Source organism: Mustela nivalis, assembly GCF_964662115.1.
Source record: "Mustela nivalis genome assembly, chromosome: 7".
Classification (NCBI taxonomy): domain Eukaryota; kingdom Metazoa; phylum Chordata; class Mammalia; order Carnivora; family Mustelidae; genus Mustela; species Mustela nivalis.
In genome coordinates, this window is record NC_139026.1 from 78183172 (window position 1) to 78205730 (window position 22559).

General features: G+C 35.1%; 1 protein-coding gene across 9 annotated transcripts in view; it reads right to left on the reverse strand.

The window, feature by feature from the left end:
• Window positions 1-22559, reverse strand: part of KIF21A (kinesin family member 21A) — a 153321-nt gene that overhangs the window by 52402 nt on the left and 78360 nt on the right. For all 9 annotated transcript variants that reach the window (XM_082740712.1, XM_082740713.1, XM_082740718.1 and 6 more), the window contains exons 2-11: window positions 20143-20365; window positions 19816-19998; window positions 18279-18428; window positions 17422-17556; window positions 16496-16663; window positions 14557-14672; window positions 11359-11554; window positions 10775-10964; window positions 10357-10420; window positions 4566-4769 (exon numbers count right to left, since the gene is read on the reverse strand). In XM_082740712.1, the coding sequence (XP_082596838.1) occupies window positions 4566-4769; window positions 10357-10420; window positions 10775-10964; window positions 11359-11554; window positions 14557-14672; window positions 16496-16663; window positions 17422-17556; window positions 18279-18428; window positions 19816-19998; window positions 20143-20365 (1629 nt within the window). The remainder of the gene's footprint in view (window positions 1-4565; window positions 4770-10356; window positions 10421-10774; window positions 10965-11358; window positions 11555-14556; window positions 14673-16495; window positions 16664-17421; window positions 17557-18278; window positions 18429-19815; window positions 19999-20142; window positions 20366-22559) is intronic.

Sequence of the window (22559 nt, forward strand, 5' to 3'; positions counted from 1 at the left end):
TAGCCCAAATTTTCTATGTCCGATATGCAGAGTTTTTGTTTATCTAACACAAGAGAGCTCTATTAAAACATATGGATGAGGGGCACCTGGGTGGCTCAGTGGGTTAAAGCCTCTGCCTTCAACTCAGGTCATGATCCCACCAGGGTCCTGGGATCGAGCCCAGCATCTCCTCAGCAGGGAGCTTGCTTCCTCTTCTCTCTCTGCCTGCCTCTCTGCCTACTTGTGATTTCTGTCTGTCAAATAAATAAATAAAATCTTTAAAAGAAAAACAAAAACATATGGATGATATAAGCTAATAAGCAGATAAACGTTAGATGAATTTTCAGTTGTTTCTCTAAACAACATTGCAACAAGTAGTTCAAAGACAGTGGATGGCAGGGAAAAAAAAAAAAACACTAATAACCTGATACTTTCCCATAACTTAAAGTTTTCATTCCATTTAGTTCCATTACATGGAGAAAGGATGCTTCTCCTATAAAGAGGAGAGAGAATGACAAATATTGCCAACAATTTTAATATTTCTGTTACTAAAAAAAGGTAATATGGCCTCTTCAATTATTCCACTTTATTTTGTTATACTCCCCTATTTTCCTATCTAAAACTATGGATGATTTTACAACTCAGTAGAAAATAAGCACAGACAAGCAGAAGAATAAACCTTAAACCCCCACACATTAACTAATTTTTGTAGCTCTGATAAAGACTCTGATGCAGAAAAAGTTTCAACTTTCATGTAATTATGAATGCCCTTCTTGAACATAAAAGCAGTTTCTAACATAAAAATGACCCACTTGATACTCTTGCTACCAACGCTTACTTTGTTAGAGGCCTCGTAACCACTACAGCCAAAAACTAACAAACACAAAACAAAGTAAATTAAAAGAAACGGAGCTTCTAATTTGTGGCTTTAGTAGAGAGGAATGCAAGCAACTATGAGAATGAGGACAGCTTAGGAAATCTGAACCCAAAAGTGAAACCCCAGATACATCTTGGAAACTCTCAGCTAAAAGTAGGTAAATATCTTTCCTCCATAACTTGATTTTTTTTTTCCTTCATAAGGGTGCTGTTGATCAGTATTTGAATTAATGCTTCCTCTTTCAAAATTACAAACATCCTTAGAAAGGAGGGTTATTGGTTTTAAGTTATAATGTGGATATATATAGCATGGATTCCTTAAGCCATAGATGGTTTTAGTCCCAAATTTGAATTTAAAGAGAGAAAAAAAAAAGGGAAGTAAATGATTTTGAAATCAGGAATACTTTGGAATAGGGTGAATTATATGAGAACTGACCTCCCAGGGGAGGAATGGACCATAACAGGCATAAGGACATAGGGGGTCAAAAGACGGAATGAAAAGGATGCCTAAGGCAGAAATTCACACTTCTCCCTGAAGGCTGGTTACACGCATGAAAGGAAAGAGTTTCTTTTCCCTTTTTTCCTTTTCCTCTTCCCTTTTGAATTGCTCTTACCACACTACAAAATGAGAGAAAAAAAAAATCATTTCATGTGAGTCAGTTGGGAAACCTGGACAATATATATGTGTAATATTTTCCAGAGACAATTTTTTTCTTATCTTTTTTCCAAAGAATTTTTTAAATGAATTTACTGTGTATGTAAGGTTGAGGCAAAACCCAAATTTTGCAATGCCCTCTCTGATGAATAAAATAAATAAAAACAAGGGCTATAAAACAACTCAATAAGAATCAATGTACCTAAACAGGAGCTCTTGCCTCCAAAGAGTTCCAGGGGAAGAACAGACAAACTGCAGTTACTCAAAATACTTGTGGAACTCTTTGTTTGTTATCTGTTTGCTTCAACTGGTAGCAAACCCTTTGGCTAACATGATAGCTTACTTACATTTTTAAAATAGGAATTTACATTACATCCAGTCTGAAAGTTATTAGGATCTACAGCAAAAAGTTGACAATGATTAAAGAAATGCTTTAATCAAGCTGAGTGGAACAGTATTGGTTCTCATGTTTAAATCCATAACAAGGTTTGACTAGAATGCGGTAAGAAAAATTGTATTAAATTCTACAAATTTACATATGGAATATGTATGGAGTATGACTCATAAACTGGTTCTAAAGGCTTTTGTGCAGTTTATGGCACACAAACAAATTTTTTTTCCAGGTTCACACTATATTATATAGGTTTCAATTCTACAAAGACATGATATAGCATGTAGGTGAAAATGCTAAGAAAGTATGTTTTAAAGTATTGTATATGATTATTAATTTTTAGGAAGCATTAATTTTTCTCATTTTAGACTATCACTGACTTTTTTCAAGATGGCTAAGGTAATATCTCTAAATTTATCTAGTTTGGTTTTTTCTTCAATTTTATTTTTTTATTTCATATCATTTTTTTCTTAAAAAATAACTTTTTTCACTTGGGTTCTTATGTTTAAATACAGTTGTTTAGTAAGGTCTTCCTAGCATTAACATCTATTATTTTTTATCATAACAATTATTTTTTTTTAAGATTTTATTTATTTATTTGAGAGAGAGACAGTGAGAGAGAACATAAGTGAGGAGGTCAGAGGGAGAAGCAGACTTCCCATGGAGCTGGGAGCCTGATGTGGGACTCGATCCTGGGACTCCACGATCATGACCTGAGCTGAATGCAGTCGTCCAACCAACTGAGCTACCCAGGCGCCCCTTTCATAACAATTATTACATCCAACATAATCACTGAAATAGTCAATTTTTCACTTTGAAATGACAGCTATTTAATTTTTTTACTTTAAAAAAGCACCAGGGACAAATGTTAATAATAATATATTTTCCCTTTAGTACCATTTACCAATCAAAATGCTTCTCTCCCTGCATTGTCACAAAAATAACCTCCATCAGAAGTATTATTTTAGGATACCTAAGCTCACTATAAAAATGTCAAAACAGGGGCGCCTGGATTAAAGCCTCTGCCTTTGGCTCAGGTCATGATCCCCAGGTCATGGGATCGATCCCTGCATCCCCACATCCCTGCATTGGGCTCTCTGCTCAGCAGGGAGCCTGCATCCTCCTCTCTCTGCCTGCTTCTCTGCCTACTTGTGATCTCTGTGTGTCAAATAAATAAAATCTTAAAAAAAAATGTCAAAACATTCTAGGTTACCCTTTATTCATTATTCAGGCCAAACAGGTGATTATGATAACATCTCTAAATTTACCTCAAAATGAAACAGCAGAATCACTTCATGACCTTGAGAAATATACCCTTCCTTATACTTACTATTCATGAACAAAACCAAGACCTTTAAAAACAAGTCACACTGCTTGGTATTTTGACCAACTACAAAACTAATATTATAAGAGAATAGTTAAGTCATGTGCAAAAGTCTCATTTTCATTCAAGCAGTATGTTGGATCACATATAATTCTGTGATCACTGTTTCAATGTTAACTACTCTGCATTAAAGCTAATCATTACATATCTTACTGCTGCCATAATCAGCCATCCATGAAAATCACCTATTAAGACACTAGTATCTTAAGAATGCAATTTCAGTTGCAATGCCTCCTAACCATAAATGTGTAACTCCTTGTCTTAATTATTCTGATCATTCCTTCTTAACTCAAGGACACACAGCAGAATTAACTTGAAAAATTTAAACCTCCAGTTACATAAGTCAACTGGACTGTTCAAGGAAGAAATGCCTGGTTGCCTACATAAACTTCTAAATAAACTGAGCAAAGCAGCAGGGAGACTAAATGTCAATAATAATTCTACAAAGCAAGCTTCCTGCAACAAACCATTTGACAGCTGTGCCCCCTTTTGAATATCTAGCCAAAACGCTTAAAATTAATTTGACTGGCATGTTCAAAATATATTTAGTAACTATTGTGACTGCACCACAGAATCAGTAGGTAGACATGTAAAGAATTTGTGGATATTTAACCACTCACACATTACAAGTGGTCAAATTTTTATTTTCTTCTTCTTGGCACCCAGTTGATTTTAGAAGAAGATATTATCAGGATGCAAGAAAAAGAAAGCCTAGAACAGTGGTGAAAAGCTGAATAACTCCTTGTTGATTCAAAAAGCCTAAAATAACATAAATAACTCTGACATAATCAAATTGGAAGCCCTGCAGAAAATACTGAAGAGACCAAATGACATTAAATGACAGTCTGATGGATTAGTTTAGCCTTTAGTTAAACTAATCTAGACAGGAATCAGATTATATTCATGAGACTACTTAATTGCATTAGAAAATGGGAAAGAAATGAAAACAGTGAGTTGTAATGGTAGAGCAAGCTTTGCAGAAAAGATGAATGGAATGCAAAAGCAGCTATTTGAAAAATAGTAAAATAATTTCAAATACTAATTTTACCTTGTCATAGTCTAAATAAAATCTACCACATTATTACAATTAACTTATTTTTCCTATATACTAGTAGAGATAAACCAGTAAACATATATCATTATAATTTTCAGCTAATTTAAATGGCATTTTCCTTTTTAATATACCGTGAAACTATGTATACTCACTGTAATTGCAAATTAAGATATCCTGCAAAGAAAGAAAAACAAGGATTCATATAGCAGTGACTTCATAACACTACCTTTTTTTCTTCTTCTTTTCTTTCCTTTTCAGCTTCTCTAAGTCTTTCTTAGCTAGATCTATAATTTCAATGGTCTCTTTGTCTGAGGACAGTATAGTAGGAGAAAAAGCTGATGATCCACTGAAATACGGTGATCTTGCTGTGGCTCTTGTCAGGTTTTTTCGAAGGTTCTCATTCACTGCTTCACTTTCTAATAACTTTGCCCTAGTGAATAAAAATATGTTTAAACAGGAAACATTTTTTATTACAGCAAATAATTTATAGCATACAATTTACCACCCTAACCATTTTTAAGCATATTAACTCGGCACCACAATGTAGATCCAGACTATTGTGTAACCACAGCCACCGTCCACCTCCAGAAATTTTTCATTTTCTCCTACTAAAATTCTGCACCCATTAAATATGAACTCATCTCCCTCCTAGCAACCACCATGATACTTTCTGTCTCTACAGTCTGACTACTCTAGCAGTAAATAGGGAACATTTTAAATATATTGTTTCGTATGCCAAAAGGTTATTCAAAATGTATCTCAATGTTGCTACAAGGTAGGATTGTTGTTGTTGTTGTTTTTAAATAAACAGGCTCACAATCATTAATGTTTAGGATTTTTTAAATTCTCTGATTAAATAATTATAAATTTGAAATCACATTTTTAGTGCTCAGAAGTGCCAATGGGTAATTAGATTAGTTGCATTCTGGCCAGTAGGCATTACTGATGTTGCTTTGCAAACCCATCATTTAAACTTAAAATCTACAAACCGCATGGTCCCCTTTCTTTCAGTGCTTCATTCATCATGCTATAATAGCATTTCCAAATCTTTGTAAGGAATAGTTAGTTAAACTTGCCCCTAACTGGCTAAAAGACATCTGGCTCCCAAGCATGGCGTGGGAAAAGATGGTATCTCCAAGGAAACCTGAGTTTAATAATTGAAAACATTCTTTTGTTTGCTCAAGCAGTCCTAATAGTGACAGGAGGAAAATGTATGTACTGTCAGTAATGTGCAAAAAACATAGAATGACGAGATTCTGAAAGAGGGGACTCTTGAAACAAAAAGGGATTCAGAGTCCCCTAGGCGAGTCCTTTTATTTCTACTTGATTTAAAATCATCAAGAACACAATTACCTACTTCAATATAATAGATTTCCAAGATCAATCTGGCAGAAGGGTGATTGAGACAGGGCCATAAGGAGAAAGTACTACCTTACTAGATCTGTCTCAAAACTATATTGCACAGAATTTCTGCCATATGTCCAAGTATTTCAGAGAAAGATGCTAGATTAATTTGCAACTTATAAGCTTGAGAAGATGCAGTCAGCTCTGTTTGTTTTGTTTTGTTTTCACTACCAAAATTATTTATGACACTGTTGGAATCAGCTAGAAACAGTGTATATAAGTCAGTGAATATATGTTTCAAGTCAGGGTCTTATATATTCTTTAATGAAATTATTTTATTATATGTCTGGTATCATATGTAAGCAGAATAACAATTAGAGTAATTTGAAATGTTTAAGTAGCTGTGTACAAACTTCCAGGTTAAATTATTTCAAAATTATTTTAAAGAAACTTCTGAATATAATGCTGTCATTTTGTTCAACAAGAGCATAACTTAAGTATAAAAACACAGGTTAACTATAAAAACTCAAAGTCAGGAGCGCCTGGGTTAACCCTCTGCCTTCAGCTCACATCATGATCTCAGGGTCCTGGGATCAGGACCCCCGCATCAGACTCTCTGCTCAGTGGGGAGTCTGCTTCCCGCCCCCCTCACCCCCACTGGCCTCTCTGCCTACTTGTGATCTCTCTTTCTGTCATAAATAATATCTTTTCTAAAAACCCTCAAAGTCAAAATTCACATTTTTCGTATTTTTCTATATTTTCAATATAGCCTGGGTACATAATAATGAATGTCAAGAATAAACAAAAATATAATAAACTAGCTATCAATAATGACCTGTTTCGTACTGGTTCATTTATATAATAACCAGATAAGTTCTTTTTTTATTACCTGATTTAAGTTTGAATTTCATAAGGGGTATATTCAATGTTCTTCAATGCTGGTGCTGATAAAAGCTGAAACCTTTAGGGATCAGCTCCACAAAGCTGAAGATACATTAGCAGAAATTGCTTTTTGGGCTTTTTTGAAGGCTCTCTTTCTCTTCCCACTCACCAATCCACCCTGCCGCCTGCATTTCATTTAACAGGAGACCAACCAGTGAGTCATTAGGGGAAGAATACCAAGTTCCCTGGGAAGGAGCAGACTGAAGGCTTGCATCTTAGCTCTACCACTCACTTGATCTTGGGTTATTACTTTTTACAAGCCTCTACTCTTTCCTCAGTAGAATGAGAGGAAAATATACATTTCCCTATGATTGTTATAAGGATCAATGATATAACAAATTTAAAATTCATCAGACTGATAATATATCTAATGAATAATAACTATTCTTTGCAAAAAGTTGGAAATGTTATAATTATCAAGCAGTGAGTGATTAGTTAAATGAAACAGTTACAACTATGAGATAGTATCACATGGGATCATGCAAAAATTATGTTAGAAAAATACTTAATAACATTTAAAAATGCTCATAATATCTTGTCACATTTCAAAGAAAAGATAGTAAAGTAATATATATATCCATATCAATTGCTAAAGTATGCATTGAATAAACATTGAAGAGGTATATTTATATTAAAATATTAACATTGGTTCTAGCAATAGCAGCAATATGGATGACTTTTTTTTTATACTTTCCTATCTTTTCAAAAATTTCTATGAAAATTTTAAGCTGCACCTAAAAAAACAAGAATTAATTAACTAATTAGTGTCCACTATTATTTTACAACAACTAATGGGTTATGTAGATTTATTAAAAGGAAGCTAGTACTATTTTACAATTAGAATAAAACTCAAGTTTAAACAGTCCCAAGTGGCAATAAATCAATATAAATGTGCATTATGTTAAAAGAGCCACAAATAAATGCCTTCCAAAGATGAAGTTTTGATAGAAATATGGATTGGAGTAGGATTTAGTAGAGAAAAAAAAACTATATCAGAACGTGGACCTAATAATACCACATTAGGCTGTGACATCTTATTCTTTCATTGAGCCCCATAATAACTCCTTGAGACTATCAGGTATTACCTCATTCTTAGACGTGAACAAACTAAAGCTCAGAGATGTTAAGAATCTTGCCCAAGGTCAAACACTTATTAATAAGTAGAAAATTTAATTTCAATTGAGGTAATCCAATTTAAATTCAAAGCTCATTTACACTCATTCCATATATACATTATTTTTATATTGTAAATTACAGTCTTGAGATTCTAGAACAATACCCTCAGAAGTGGGGCACACCTAACGAAAAAACCATCAAAGAAGTTTTGGAACTCAGGGCCCAAGAGTCACCTCTATTTTCTTTTTTTTTTTAAGATTTTATTTATGTATTTGACAGAGAAAGATCACAAGTAGGCAGAGAAGCAGGCAGAGAGAGGAGGATGCAGGCTCCCCACGGAGCAGAGAGCCCAACGTGGGGTTCGATCCCAGGATCCTGGGATCATGACCTGAGCCGAGGGCAGAGGCTTTAACCCACTGAGCCACTCAGGCGCCCCTCTATTTTCTAAATGGATTAAAGAATGGTATTAGATCAAGAACTTGAAAAAGAAAGATATTAGATGTTCTGTTTAGCCATTATAAGGAGTAAAAATGATTCTGTTTTGTAGAAAATAATGACACTAGCCAAGCCATTTGTCTTATAGTGAGATCAGGCTTAGATATGGTCTTAGAAGAAATAAAGCATAAGAACCAGAATTTAGAATGAGCCTTAAAAATTGACTAGTGCCAGGGTGCCTGGGTGGCTCAGTGGGGTAAGCCTCTGCCTTCAGCTCAGGTCATGATCTCAGGGTCCTGGAATCGAGCCCCGCATCGGGCTCTCTGCTCAGCAGGGAGCCTGCTTCCCCCCTCTCTCTCTGCCTGCCTCTCTGCCTGCTCGTGATCTCTGTCTGTCAAATAAATAAATAAAATCTTTAAAAAAATAATTGACTAGTGCCAAAGAAATAAAAGAGATAAAGAGAAGCAGTCCAGAAGGAGGAAGACAATCTTTAAGAATTCAAAAATAGATATATCAGTTATGTCTTAAGGAATGGTAATTAGGATCTATGGAGTAAGGTCAAATAATAAGTGTTTGCAAAGACCACTGCCAACACAGGATAGAAACTGTTAAGTCCAGACTGGCTGCTGATCAGAACCAGGACCCCATGTCCCAGAAGTCTCCACCAAAAAGGCAAAGCTTATATATACACAAAAAAGGTAACAGTTATTTGAGTAACTCTATCCAAATGTCTTATTTGTTTTCACTTCTTGAAACATTTAAGGGAACCAGTGTGCCTTGTAGAAGCAGAAATAATGGAAACAATAGTCATCTCTGGGGATCTCTAAAACAGCTCAAAGGAGAAAGGAAAAGCACAAATACAAGATGGAGAAGTGTTGGGGTGGCTATGAAAGACGATCTCACACTTGGTTATTTTCTGTAAACGGGTAGCAAAAATGAGATCTGAGCTACTCAGATGCTCCCCCATGGAACTGACTATAGTTTTACTTCAAGAGAAAGTAGCTCGGCCATCAGGGCGGACCGCAGAACCTGAAAATAAAGAAATGAATTCTGTCCCTAACCTGTTTTCTAATCTGTGTTACCCCAGTCTGGGTTCAGTGGTCTCCTCCACATTCCCACACCAGGTGTGGGTGTTCTTTTAAATAAGTTCTGTCATTCCATTTCCTACCTGTGAATACATGTAAGTCACCCCACCTAGACTAAGAACTCCTTATGTCATACTTGCGGAGTCCAAAGCACAGTGTTTGACATACGGTGAGCATCTGTAATATGTTATATGTGAATGTGGAAGGAGCCTCTGTACGTACGAGGAAAATTGTTAGGGATGCAGTGAGTCACACATAAAGAACAGCTAGAGAAGTAGAAATGAACAGGAGTAATGTGACATTTTAAAAATTAGAAAGAATTTGCGGTGTCTGGATTGCTCAGTTGGTTGTGTCCAACTCTTGATTTTGGCTCAGGTGATGATCTCAAGGTCATGAAATCAAACTCTTTATGGGGCTACCCACTCAGTAGAAAGGTCTGCTTGAGATTCACTCTCTCTCCCTTTCCCTTTGCCCTTCTCCTCCAAAGTATTAACTAAATCTTTTTTTTTTTTAAAGATTTTATTTATTTATTTATTTGACAGAGAGAGATCACAAGTAGGCAGAGAGGCAGGCAGAGAGAGAGGAGGAAGCAGGCTCCCTGCTGAGCAGAGAGCCCGATGCGGGGCTCGATCCCAGGACCCTGAGATCATGACCTGAGCCGAAGGCAGCGGCTTAACCCACTGAGCCACCCAGGCGCCCCTATTAACTAAATCTTTAAAAAAAAATTAGAAATGACTTATTGATGTTGACCATTCTCAGATGGTGGAGAGGCACAGGGAGGGAAGGCACAAAAGTAACCTCATAGATATCAGTTACGCTGGTCATGTACATCAGGTTAGGTAAGCTCCCAATGAGCAGTATAGTAACTAGGGCAGGAGGATAATATAGGAAGATAAAATAGGAAGAGAAGGGAGAAAAGTAGTTCAAAATGTGACATTATGAGAAAGGCAAGTACTTATTTCCCTAGAGTAAAACTCACCAAAGGACTGAAATATCACCAAGAATAGTTACTAACAGTAAACTCAACAAACAGCAGTATCACTATATACAAAACCCAAAACACGTGCATTACATATTAAAGAACATGAATTGCACCTGAGATCTTCGATTTCTTTGATATAACTGTGAATCATATTGCTGATCTCCTCATTCCCTTCACCTGCAAGATAAAATATGAAATTAAGAATTTTCTTTAAATTAAAACTTCAAGACAGAATCAGAGAAAAAAAGTTATGGAAATAAAACAATAATGTTTTAAAACCCAAGTCATACAGCAGACTTCCTACCCTTCGTTATATAAGCAGACAATAAAATAATATTACAGAAGCAAAGGGCACATTTTATTTCTTCAAGAATGTATTATTTATAAATTAAGTACTTAACTTAAAATTACAGACTGTATATACACAGTAGAATATTTCTACTTGAAATATTCCAGGTAATTAATGACCACAAAGAATGTTTTCTGCCCTCCAGGAGTTAATCCCTCACTCATCCCACCTCACAGACATACCTGCTCTGGCAAGAACCTGGTTGGCCTGATCGCTAACAAGCTGTGTGATTCTGGTCCTCAATGCATCAACTGTCTCTTGCATAGCTTTAATTCTTACACGCAGGTTATTATTTTCAGTCTGTAGCATAGCATTCTCATGAAACATGTCATTGATGCTTTCCACACCCTCCTCATCAATTATTCTTTTACCCTAGGAAAGGAAAATATTTCCATATTTGTTAAGGGGCCTTAAATATACAAGAGTTTTATTTAAGGATACAACACATCTACAACAAAGAGCATTTTTGTTTTAGTAGCCTCAAGGCAAAAAAGATCTTCTTTCCTCTACTACATCCCTCTGTGCATTTGTCACTAAAGAAAGGGACTAAAGAAGGCTTTTGAAACATGAGATTGGTCAGGTGGATACACTGAACAATATTAAAGGTTACCCACAAGGAAAACTAGAGAATTCTATCTCCAAAAGGAAGGAAGCTACTATTTTGACAGATGAGAGACTCTGGAGACACAAATGTCTAAGCTACTACAAGACATCACTGTCTTCACAAGTTGCACCACAAAATGCAAAGTCAAACCGATTCACTCACTGTTTTATATTCCATGAGCTCCATCTGAAGCCGTGTGATCTCACTACGAAGGGCATTGATTTGCTGACTAGCTCTGTCCTGATTGACCATCACCTTGTTCTTGATATTTCTAGCTCGATTGGCATATTTCAGGGTATTTAAGGTTTCCATAAAATCTCTGTCTGAAGGGCTAACACATGCTATCATGATTGTTTGGCTGAAAGTTAAAAAGCATAATTAGGTTCACAGGAAAAAGCAAGTAAAACACTGAAATAAGCATTTTTTATATCCTGCCTTTTAAAAAGTATCTTATCTTCAAATTACTAAAAGACTGATACCACTAACTTAAAAATAAAAGCAAATTTAAAAGTCTCCATGCTTTGAGACTCTCTGAAGGAAAAAGATTTTTACATAGGTGAAATTGGGGGAAATGAAATTATGTTATCCTTTTACCCACAATATTTTGAGAAACCACAGGTGCTGTCTTCTCACCTCTACAAAATATTTCTGAAGCAATGCAAACAATTCTAAAATTTAATCTATCCATAATAATGACAAATTACATTCAAAAATCATTTTTCATACCTCCTTTTTCATATCTCCTTAATATTTCAGGATTTTAGGGTTTTTTCCTTTTATTTAATTACTTGTATCCTGATTTTTTTTTTTAAAGATTTTATTTGTTTGACACAGAGAGAGAGAGAGAGAGAGTATAAGCAGGGGGAGTGGTAGGCGGTGGAAAAGGGAGAAGCAGACTCTCTGCCAAGCAAGGAGCCTGACAGGCTCAATCCCAGGATCCTGGGATCATGACATGAGCAGAACGCTGACGCTTAACTGAATGAGCCACCCAGGTGCCCCATTTGTATCCTGACTTTTTATGTCAGCCAAGAAATTTAAATAAATCCTATCATCTGAACAAGAAGAATATCTAGTAAATAAACATGTTTTACAACATATAACCTCATTTGTGATTGAGTGGTCAAAGTTCCTAAATTTTTGGCCAGATTACATAAGAAAAAAAAATGGAAAATAGTACTTTATTGTCATGATGAATTGTTCTGCCAACCAAAGAACAGGATAGTGAAATGCTTAGTATGCCCAGCTATTCTGTCTGTCAATGAAACAGACATGACGATTGTTAAGTAGCACTTAAACACTAACTGGAAAATATATAAGAACTACAATTAAGGAGCTAATTTATCCACCCTCATAGAAAATTCATGCCTATCAATTTTGGTCTGTAGCCTCCTCGTCTGCTTCCACTGCCACCTTCCCCCAATAATCTCAACACAGCACTCATAGTAACCCTTTTAAAAGGAGTTCCATTCCATCCATCTTCATCTCTTAATAATGCTTATTCATCTGTATTTCCTCATAGTATTAGTCAAAATTCAACACAGGTATCATCTGGTCCAAGAATTCAACCATCAATTTGCCTACTCTCTTTCTTTTCCTCAAATCCTTCATGTATCTCTTTTTTGTTGATTCTTTATTTTTATTATTATTATTATATTAAAATTTTATAGACCCGAACTCTTAGACCCTAAACTCCTAGAGGATAAGGATCATCAAGTTTTATGCATCAATACACTTTGTATAACACAATATTGGAATCTAGTAGATTATTAGTAATTGTGATTTGTGTCACAAATACGTAATATTTACTTATTAGAGGTCAGAAAGTTAAAATTAATTCTTGAAGAGGTGCCTGGGTAACTCAGTCAGTACTTCAGCTCAGGTCATTATCTCAGGGTCCTGGGATCAAGCCCCACATCAGGCTCTCTGCTCAGGCTCTAATATCATTTTAGGATGAGATTAGAAAAGGTTTTTTCTGAAGAGCTACTGCTCAGTAAGGAAATAGGTGAGAAACACCTGAGACTATAGCCTATCTGTACTTAGCTGTAGCCAGTCTGAAACTCCAGAGGAATTCAAGACCCACAGTGCTAATATCTTAGACTGTTTATAAGGCAAGAAAACTGAGAAGCATTAAAGTACTCAAAAGTATTAAAACTTGTAAGGGGAGGACATTTATCATCTCTGCTTTATTTTATAGTTAAGAAATAAATATAGGAAAGGACTACAATTCAGCAAACTTGAAAAATTTATATTTGGCTTAAAAAACAAAAATTGGTCTCATTATACTAAGACCAGATTAATATTATTAACAAAATTATCAAAATTCTTTGAATTATAGTTCCTCAAAAAGGAAATCTATAAGTGTAATTATCAGATCATTTTATAGCATCTAATAAACCTTCCAATTAATGCATCAGACCTTTGAAAACAGTGTAAATTAGATTCACTGTAATTGTCTATAACTTGTTGCATTACATTGATTGAATTTAAATGCCACAAATATTTCCTCTTATAAAACCAACATACTGATGTTTACCAAAAGGAATGTTATTACCAAAATAATGAGGTCAGCTGATGAAATATATCAGAATGATGCAAAGTATGGAAAAAGAGGAATATTAGTGATATTGGCAAAGTTAATAAACAGCAAACATCCTGTGTTTCACTCAATTGACATTTTTTTAAAAAAGTATTTCCACATGAAAAAATGTTAACTTTTAGGAGACTTTGGGGTACCTGGGTGGTTTAGTTGATTAAGCATCTGCCTTTAGCTGAGGTCATAATGCCAGGGTCATGGGATAGAGCTTTTCCCTCTCCCTCTGCCCCATCCTGCCCCTACCCATGCATGCACACACACACAAACACACACTCACTCTCTCTGTCTCAAATAAATAAACAAAAATCTTTTTTAAAAAAAATTAGGAGACTTTGTAAAAAAAAAATCAATATTTAGTTACTTTGTAATTACTTAGAAGACAGCATTTATTTTTCAACAGAATTTTATTACACATCTGCCATGTGCTAAGTACTCAAAGCAGAAATTATGATATAGTAGAAAAAGTATATGCTATGAAATTCACTTACAAGGTAAGTGACTTTGAATAAATTACTTAACCTCTCTGGATTTCAAATACCTTATCTGTAAAATAACAACATAACACCTACATAGGGGATGTTATTAAGGATTTTGTGAAATAATCACATACAAAAGGACTCACACTTTTTAGGTACTTAAAAATCATTATTCCTCATTCTATTAATTGGCTTTATAATAAAAACAGTTCTTATAAATCACTTTATAAATTTACTTTAAAATTAATTAAGTGAAGTTCAGGAATATGGAGGATAATCACTTATGCATACCTATTACCCCCAAGGGAATCCTGTAGCAGTCTTGTCAGCTTAGAATCTCTATAGGGGACATGGGTGGCTCTCTTGCTCTTATCTCCCAGTGCACTTATTACATTGCCAAGTGCCAACTAAAAGAGAGAGAGAGAGAAGAAGAAAGTAATAAAATTGTAGTAATTATAACACTTTGAAATAAAAAATCTTACAAAGAATAACATGGAGACATGACAGAATTGAGAACATGTTTGGTTTTGTTTCACATTTGTATTTTGACGTATTAAGTACACTTCGAAGTTTCAATGGTAACCACTAAAAACTAACATCACTCAAATGTAGTACTATAATATACCCGTAACTCACAAGTACTTAAACTTCTTTTCAGAGATTTTCTTTAAAAATAGAAATGTGATACAACTGACACCACCTAACCATCCCTAGAATTATCAGAGCATCAGGCTGTATCCTCAGAAAACTGTCAATTCATGTGTCAAATTCTTCTCAACTCAATGAAGAAATAAAACGTTTAGGTAGTTTAACAGACTCATGAAACTTTTTTAGTGCAATATATCTTCCTTACAGAAAAACAAACTTTTCTTTAATCATAATAAAAATATCAGTATGATTTCTCTGAACAAGGTGTTCTTAACACAAGTATAGTTATCTTTACAAATATAATGAATCTATGTGCTATTCATCCAATATTTAAAAAGTAGGTCAAATTACAAAACTCTGGAGTCACTCCTCCTGAGACTCCTATTGTTTTTCCTACCAGAGTGAAGAGACAGCTAGATCTTACCCTGGTCACACTCGCTTTCAGTAATGCAAACAGCTATAACTATGTCTTTGTCAGGACCAGTGGATCCTGCAGAGACCCACATCAGCATCACACTGTGTCTTAGTTCCCCTTCTCCAAAGAAGCTGAAACTCTACCAGATGTATCCAGACATGTTTCAGTGGCATAAACCAGAAAACAGACTGATGGCTTTTGTTTTTTCCTGACAGCACAAATGGAAATTCCACCGTGATTTTATCTCCTAAGACATTCAGATCAATACACCAAGTATAGGATCCAGGTCACTCCATTTAACACAACACGGAACCACAGTGTAAACATCAAGATGGAAGTTGCAGTTGGGAAGTCTAGCTCTCTCTACCCAGCCTTGGTTGTTAATTTCCACACCAGGAGTTACAATCCTCTAGGAACAAATACTGGACAATAGTAAAATAGGACCATCTGACTGGCATCCCCAGCTGTAGGCAGGGAGGGAAGGAAGCAAAGCAGAAAACACAGACCCTGATGCTACCTGCATCACAGAAATTTAGGAATGTCATTACTTTCATGCAGGAATAAATGTCTAATTTTATAATGAAAGTCAACAGGAAAAGATTTATTATACAAAAACTTGCCCTAAAACTTTTTCTTCTGTAAACACAAGCCTTATACTAGAAAAAAAGGTGTTTTGCAATCAAAAAATACCACTAGGTGGCATGGTATTAAAATTAACTCCTAATACAGGAAAATTATCATTTTATAACAATCATTACTTTAAAAAAACTGATTATAATACCCAAAATAAAATGACTGTCATAAAATATTAGCCAAAAAAATCTACTTTGAAGTCATCCCATGAAATATTTAATATTAAATAATTTTGACAGTGTATTTTTAAAGGTAGGAAGAATTTTTAAAATCATTTCTACTATATATATTATTTTCTGCATATATCATAAAATTTAATCCAACTAAATCTATACACATGTAAAAAACTGCAATGTTTTAAAGAAAAAAAGCCTATAATGTGCTTTACACCTAAATGTATAAGTTTACTCTAACTTTCATTTTTCAGCTCAGCACGTAAAGGATTCCCACTTGGGTATTATATATTACAAAAGGGAAAAGGACACAAGTAATGTTCATATATTCTCAGCACAAAGCTATGGTCTTAAGTCTTACAAGTCCACAATTGATGGAAATGCCTTCTTTTGCTCGCTCGCCTGTAGCTCCAGTACGCTTCAGTCTTTCCGATCCTGCCAGATCAACAAAATGGAACTTTGCAGTCAAGGTTTCAAATTCATTCAGCTGTGACGATTCGGAAATCACCTTATTATCAGTTGCATTTTCCTGCAATTAATAAAAAATATTTTATTAATGTGACACTAAATATCCTCTGATCTCACCTTGTCCTCATTATATGTACATTAAGTAAAAGTATATATTAAATACATATAATACTCAAAAATAGGCAAGTAGCCAAATAAATGTAAATGCAAAAAAATTTACTGGCAATTAGAAGCTTAGGCAAAGGTAGAAAGAAGCTTGCCAGTCAGAAACCAGATGTTATCAACTGAGTCTGCTTATACTGATGAAGAGAAACCTGTAACGCACAGTCATCAAAAGCAAGGGGTCTTGGATGACAACATCTATCACCACAAAGCCACAGCTTGTTTTCTGGTTGCTGCAGACACATATCCATTTTTTATCTCAAAATCTTACATAGTTGGCCAGCCTCAGTTTAAATACAATCAAAGGCATCTCATTAGGAAAAGGAATGAGTAAACTAAACTTGACTTAAATGGATTCTCCTGGGATTTATGTGAATTTTCAGGAAAACGAAGCCTGCAAGTTTAAGAAATGAGAACTAAAGAGTTCCTGGGTGGCTCAGTAGGTCAAACATCTCCCTTTGGCTCAGGTCATGATCCCAGGGTCCTGGGGTCATGTCCCACATCAGGCTCCCTGGTCAGTGGGGAGCCTGTTTCTCCCTCTCCTTCTGCCTGCTGCTCCCTCTGCTTATGCTCTCTCTCTCTCTCTCTGTGTCAAGTAAATTTAAAAAAAAAAAAAAATCTTGAAAAAATAAAAGAAATTAGAACTAAAAAACTCACAGCATCTATTTGGGGACACATTCTGGTTTGACACAAATGAATGGTAAAAATGGCATGTGAACGAGAGCTCTGAACATTCATCTGGGTACTAGCAGTAGTCCGGGATAAAGCACCCAGCTTCAAACACTGCATCATCTGGAAAAGGAAAAGAAAGATTTTACTTGAACAATATTTAAACAAGATACTACACAATCAGAAATCTAATCTAATGGCCAAAACCTACCATATGGATATGGGATATGAAAGATGTGGATTTTCATATTATTTTAGTTACAGGCACTTTCTGAGCTGAACTTCTCAGTATAATAGTGCATTATTTTTTTAATAGGAGAAAACACTGAGATTCCATTGTCTGTCAGTTGCTGACATTTGCAGCTTCCATTCCAAAACTGTTACAGTAGAACACTTGGGAACAAACTGAGAAACAACTTGAATTACTTGGGCCCTTCTGTATCTTCCCTTGAAATATTTTTCTGTAACTTTTCTTAATAGTTTCCCTTTAGGAACCATGATATACTCCTACATATGTGACAGCAAAAGGAACAAAAGGATTGAGGGCTCATCCTTCACCTTCAATGATCTAAATCTCTTTCTCTAGCTGTGAAAAAAAAAAAAAAACTATACATACATTGCCTTAGATTCTTTTCATGCTATGATAAATGTACTGATTTTATCATAACCCTGACATTGTAAATAATATAATCCTGATATAAAAAAATGGGGAAAAAGACAAGATTTTAACTCCATATTATACATAAGGATACAAATTTCATTCTTGATCTTAGGCAAACTATCAGTAAAGCTGATTATTAAATAAAGCCAAATATGTTCTACTTTAACTTTAACATAAATGTCACCTCTGATTCTGTATTCACAGTACGTGTTGTGACTCCCACAGTGTAAATTCCTCCAGTTGAATCTTCATGAATTCTTATATTTGATTTTTTATTTTTTGCATCAATATCACGAGTGGTATCAAATAAATCAAGGACCTCTTCATTATATAGCTATCAAAAAGAAATATTATATTATTATTATAATATAAATATTATAATATTATAAGAAATCGCCTCATGGCTATTAACATATATTGCATATTATCTTTCAAACATACCTTAAAACATCTTCAAAACAATATATTTCTTTAAAATAACACATGAAAATGAATGATACAATTATTATTACAAATACAAATAAATGCTAGATTTCTTCATAAGAGTAAGAACAGTAAATGTCTTAATCATGACTAATGAGTTGAAGACTAAAATGATCTATTAATCATTTGCGAGATAAACAATTATTTATAAATATAAGTAAACTCAGAAATACCAAATGCAGACAAATCCTAGGCTTAGGGAAGATTTTAAGAATTTTTACTACTTCAGCTAAAAATATTTCCTATTGCCCTACAATCTTTATTAATGTATCTAAAAATTAGTACTTAGTATTTTTCCAAGGTCAGCAATGGTATTAGTGTTTCTGTATCAATAGTGGCTAAGATTACATACCTTTGAAGAGGATGCATACACCTATTTTTCTATCGATTTGCTTACAGTCACAATGCCTAACTACAATGGATGGTGAAAGGGAAGGCAGAAGAACACTGTTTCTTTTATTTTTCTACCATCAATTACCTTTCTTTTGGTAAAAAGTACATAGGTTATTCCCAGTTTTTACTAAATTGGGATGTCCATTAAAACGAGCAGTAAGATAATGGATGTTAATTTGAATTAAATTTTCTATTTTGTGCTATATAATGCTGAATAAACTATTTCATCAATGACCAAAATCATTAGCTCAGGCCATCTAGACTAGAACCAGACTAGAACACTCTTTGGACCAAGCACCCAGAATTATAATGTTGCCATCCACCTAACTGCAGTATTGCTCAAGTCCCAGATGTCCTCTTAATTGTATGTCCCTCCCACCAGACTAGACCGCCCTAAATTAATCCAAACCTGCCCCAACCTTTGGACATTACATAAAACACAGGCCTATCCTTGCAGCAATAGCAGCTTCTGCAGCCCCATTAGTGATACAGCCTCAGTCCGATTATTTTGCACATCTTCCTCCTTCTTAGCTGCTGAGTTCCCAGATCTTCGTGAGCCTGCCTACATTACAACAGTAATTATAAGATGGAGTCTGAAAAAAACAATATTGTTTTACTCTATGAACACTGGTCAAGTCTTTATAATTTTTGATATCAATAAGAATATTTATTACTTATTGTCTATTGTTACTACAACCTATTACCTAAAATTAATTTACTCAAATGTTATTTATTAAGCACTAAGTGCCAAATACTCTACTAGAAACTAGGAGTATAAAACTGTTAAGCGTTATGGTCTTAAGGGAAAGATATAAAGGAAACCAATGACACAATTAGACTATTACCTCTAAGAATTGGGCATTCACTTTAAAATCTGGAGGAGGAAGCCCATTTTTAATTGCAGTGTGTTTCTTCTCTTCAATACTCTTGAAAAGGTGTTTAACAGCACGAGAAATAATACCCTGTTCTTCCTCGATGATATTAACATCAAATCCTGTTCCCATTGTATATGTTTTGCCAGCTCCAGTCTGAATAAAGAATAGAACAGAGAAAAATGCATGCTTGATATTAATAACATAAGTTCGAGAAACAAAAATAAAAGTGCAAGTGAAATGACACTTCTGAACAGTTACAGCTTCTAAGAAACTAATTTGATTAAGTAAGACACTTACTTGTCCATAGGCAAAAACGGTAGCATTGTATCCTTCAAAACAACCTTCAATTAGTTTTTCTATACATTGAGTGTAGATCTGCTCTTGCTGAGATTCAATGTCAAACACATAATCAAAAGTAAAAGCTTTATCTTTCCCTAGGAAGACCTGAGGTTCTCCCGGTGTGACAGATGTACAAATATGGCATCCTTCAATCTTCTCTTTGGCAAGCTGTGGTCTTATTCTGTGAGAAATAATTAGGAAAAAATAAAATAAAATAAAATGAATGGGAAAAAAAAAACCCTGAAAAATAGCACTTGAAAATTCCTAGCCACATCTTTTTAAAACACAAATGTAATCTACTATTGCTTCTTCAGTTGCAAGTTTAAATAAATTAAATTATACTGGGCCAAATTCAGTATGAGTTACTTGGCAATCCAAAAAAATCATGAACAAGAATACAATTAATCTTAAAACTAAATACTTTGTGTATGAATGCTTTTCCACAATTGTAACAAGTTAAAGATTCAGTTAAAAATAAATTCTGCCACCAAAATGTTGTTTGTTGCTGTTATTTTTGTTTTAAGTTTCTTCTCTTTATTTTGAGGGAAGATAATAGCCAAAAGTGAGAAATTAAGTACATAATATTTATCTTGATGACCCTAACTTGCTTTTTTGCAAATTCCTCACCAATGGTTTCCAAACTCATTTAACCATATCCTTCTGTCAGCTTAATATCTTAAAGCACACTCTCACAATATATAGGCACATGTATTCATTAAAAATGCTATGCACATACTCTACTGATGTGTCCTGTATTATGATATGCACAAAAGCACAAGCTGTAAAGAAGGAAATTAAAAATAAATACAAAGAGATGTGCCAATATTTTCTCTCCAAAACCCAGTGATTCAACAGGCATACCTCTTAGGTGTTCTCTCTCTACTTGGAAGACCACAGCATTATACCCACCTTACACCCAAACCCTTCTACTCCAGATTCTAGGACTTTACTCTCCTGCTTCTCTTCCTGATTTCAAGGCCTATTTTTATTTATTTTTTAATGTATTTATTTGACAGAGAGAGGGATCACAAGCAGGCAGAGAAGCAGGCAGAGAGAGATGGGGAAGCAGGCTCCCCGCTGAGCAGAGAGCCCAACGCAGGGCTTGATCCCAGGACCCTGAGTTCATGACCTGAGCCAAAGGCAGAGGCTTAACCCACTGAGCCACCCAGGTGCCCCTTCAAAGCCTATTTTTAAAGAAGGAAAGTAAATATGGTGATATGTTGCTAATAGAACAAACCCAAACCTGGCCCTATTCTACTTAATCTAGAAAAAGAATATCCTGGAGTGCCTGGGTGGCTCAGTCAGTTAAGCATCTGACTCTCGATTTTGTCTCAGGTCATGACCTTGGAATCATTAGATCAAGCCCTGCATATAACCCAGGTTTGAGCCAAGCCCCATGGTCCCATAGGGTTCCATACTTGGCAAGGAGATTCTTTCCCTCTGCCCCGACCCCCCACTGCTTGCACTTGTGCTTGCACACGTGTGCTCTCTCAAATAAATCAATAAAAACGTTAAGAAAAAAAAGGACTATCCTGGACATACACCTCACTGATTTACGGTACCTAGGTTTTTTAAAAGATTCCTATTGGCCATGAAAAAGGAAAAGCAGTTTAAGGACGAAAGTAAAGATAGCCAGTGACAGAAAACAGAAAATGATAAAGACAGACCAAAGAAAGGATTTTTAAAAGAATCTGGTCCCAGGGTGCCTGGGTGGCTCAGTGGGTTAAGCCACTGCCTTCGGCTCAGGTCATGATCTCAGAGTCCTGGGATCGAGTCCCGTATCGGGCTCTCTGCTCAGCAGAGAGCCTGCTTCCCTCTCTCTCTGTCTCTGGCTGCCTCTCCGTCTACTTGTGATTTCTCTCTGTCAAATTAATAAATAAAATCTTAAAAAAAAAAAAAAAAAGAATCTGGTCCCAAATTCTTATTTTTTGAGATATGAGGTTGTTTGTTCGTTTTTAATGGGGTCAATAGAAGTGGAATGAGTTCATCAATTTATTAGAGATAAAACCAAACCTAAGACCAGATTGCCTGACTTTTAACCCTTTCAGATTCATCAGGAAGGAAAGTCAATGGAAGGACAGGAAATATAATACTGAGAAGGGACTGGATTTCTGCAACCCTGGCTATCAAAAATGGAATTCTACACTACCATAAAATTGTGTTAAATAAACAACATATTTATTTATGCCATTTTTTCTTTCCTCTGTGATAATAATACTTTCTTTTTATCAAGTCTTCAGTTACACTTATTTGTTTTAATGGAACACAGTAAGCAGTATGGAGCTGGTTAGGTACCATGGAAAGAGCAATAAAGTAGCCATTAGAAGACCCGGGTTTCACTACTCTGACACCCCACAGCTATCACAATCTTCCTC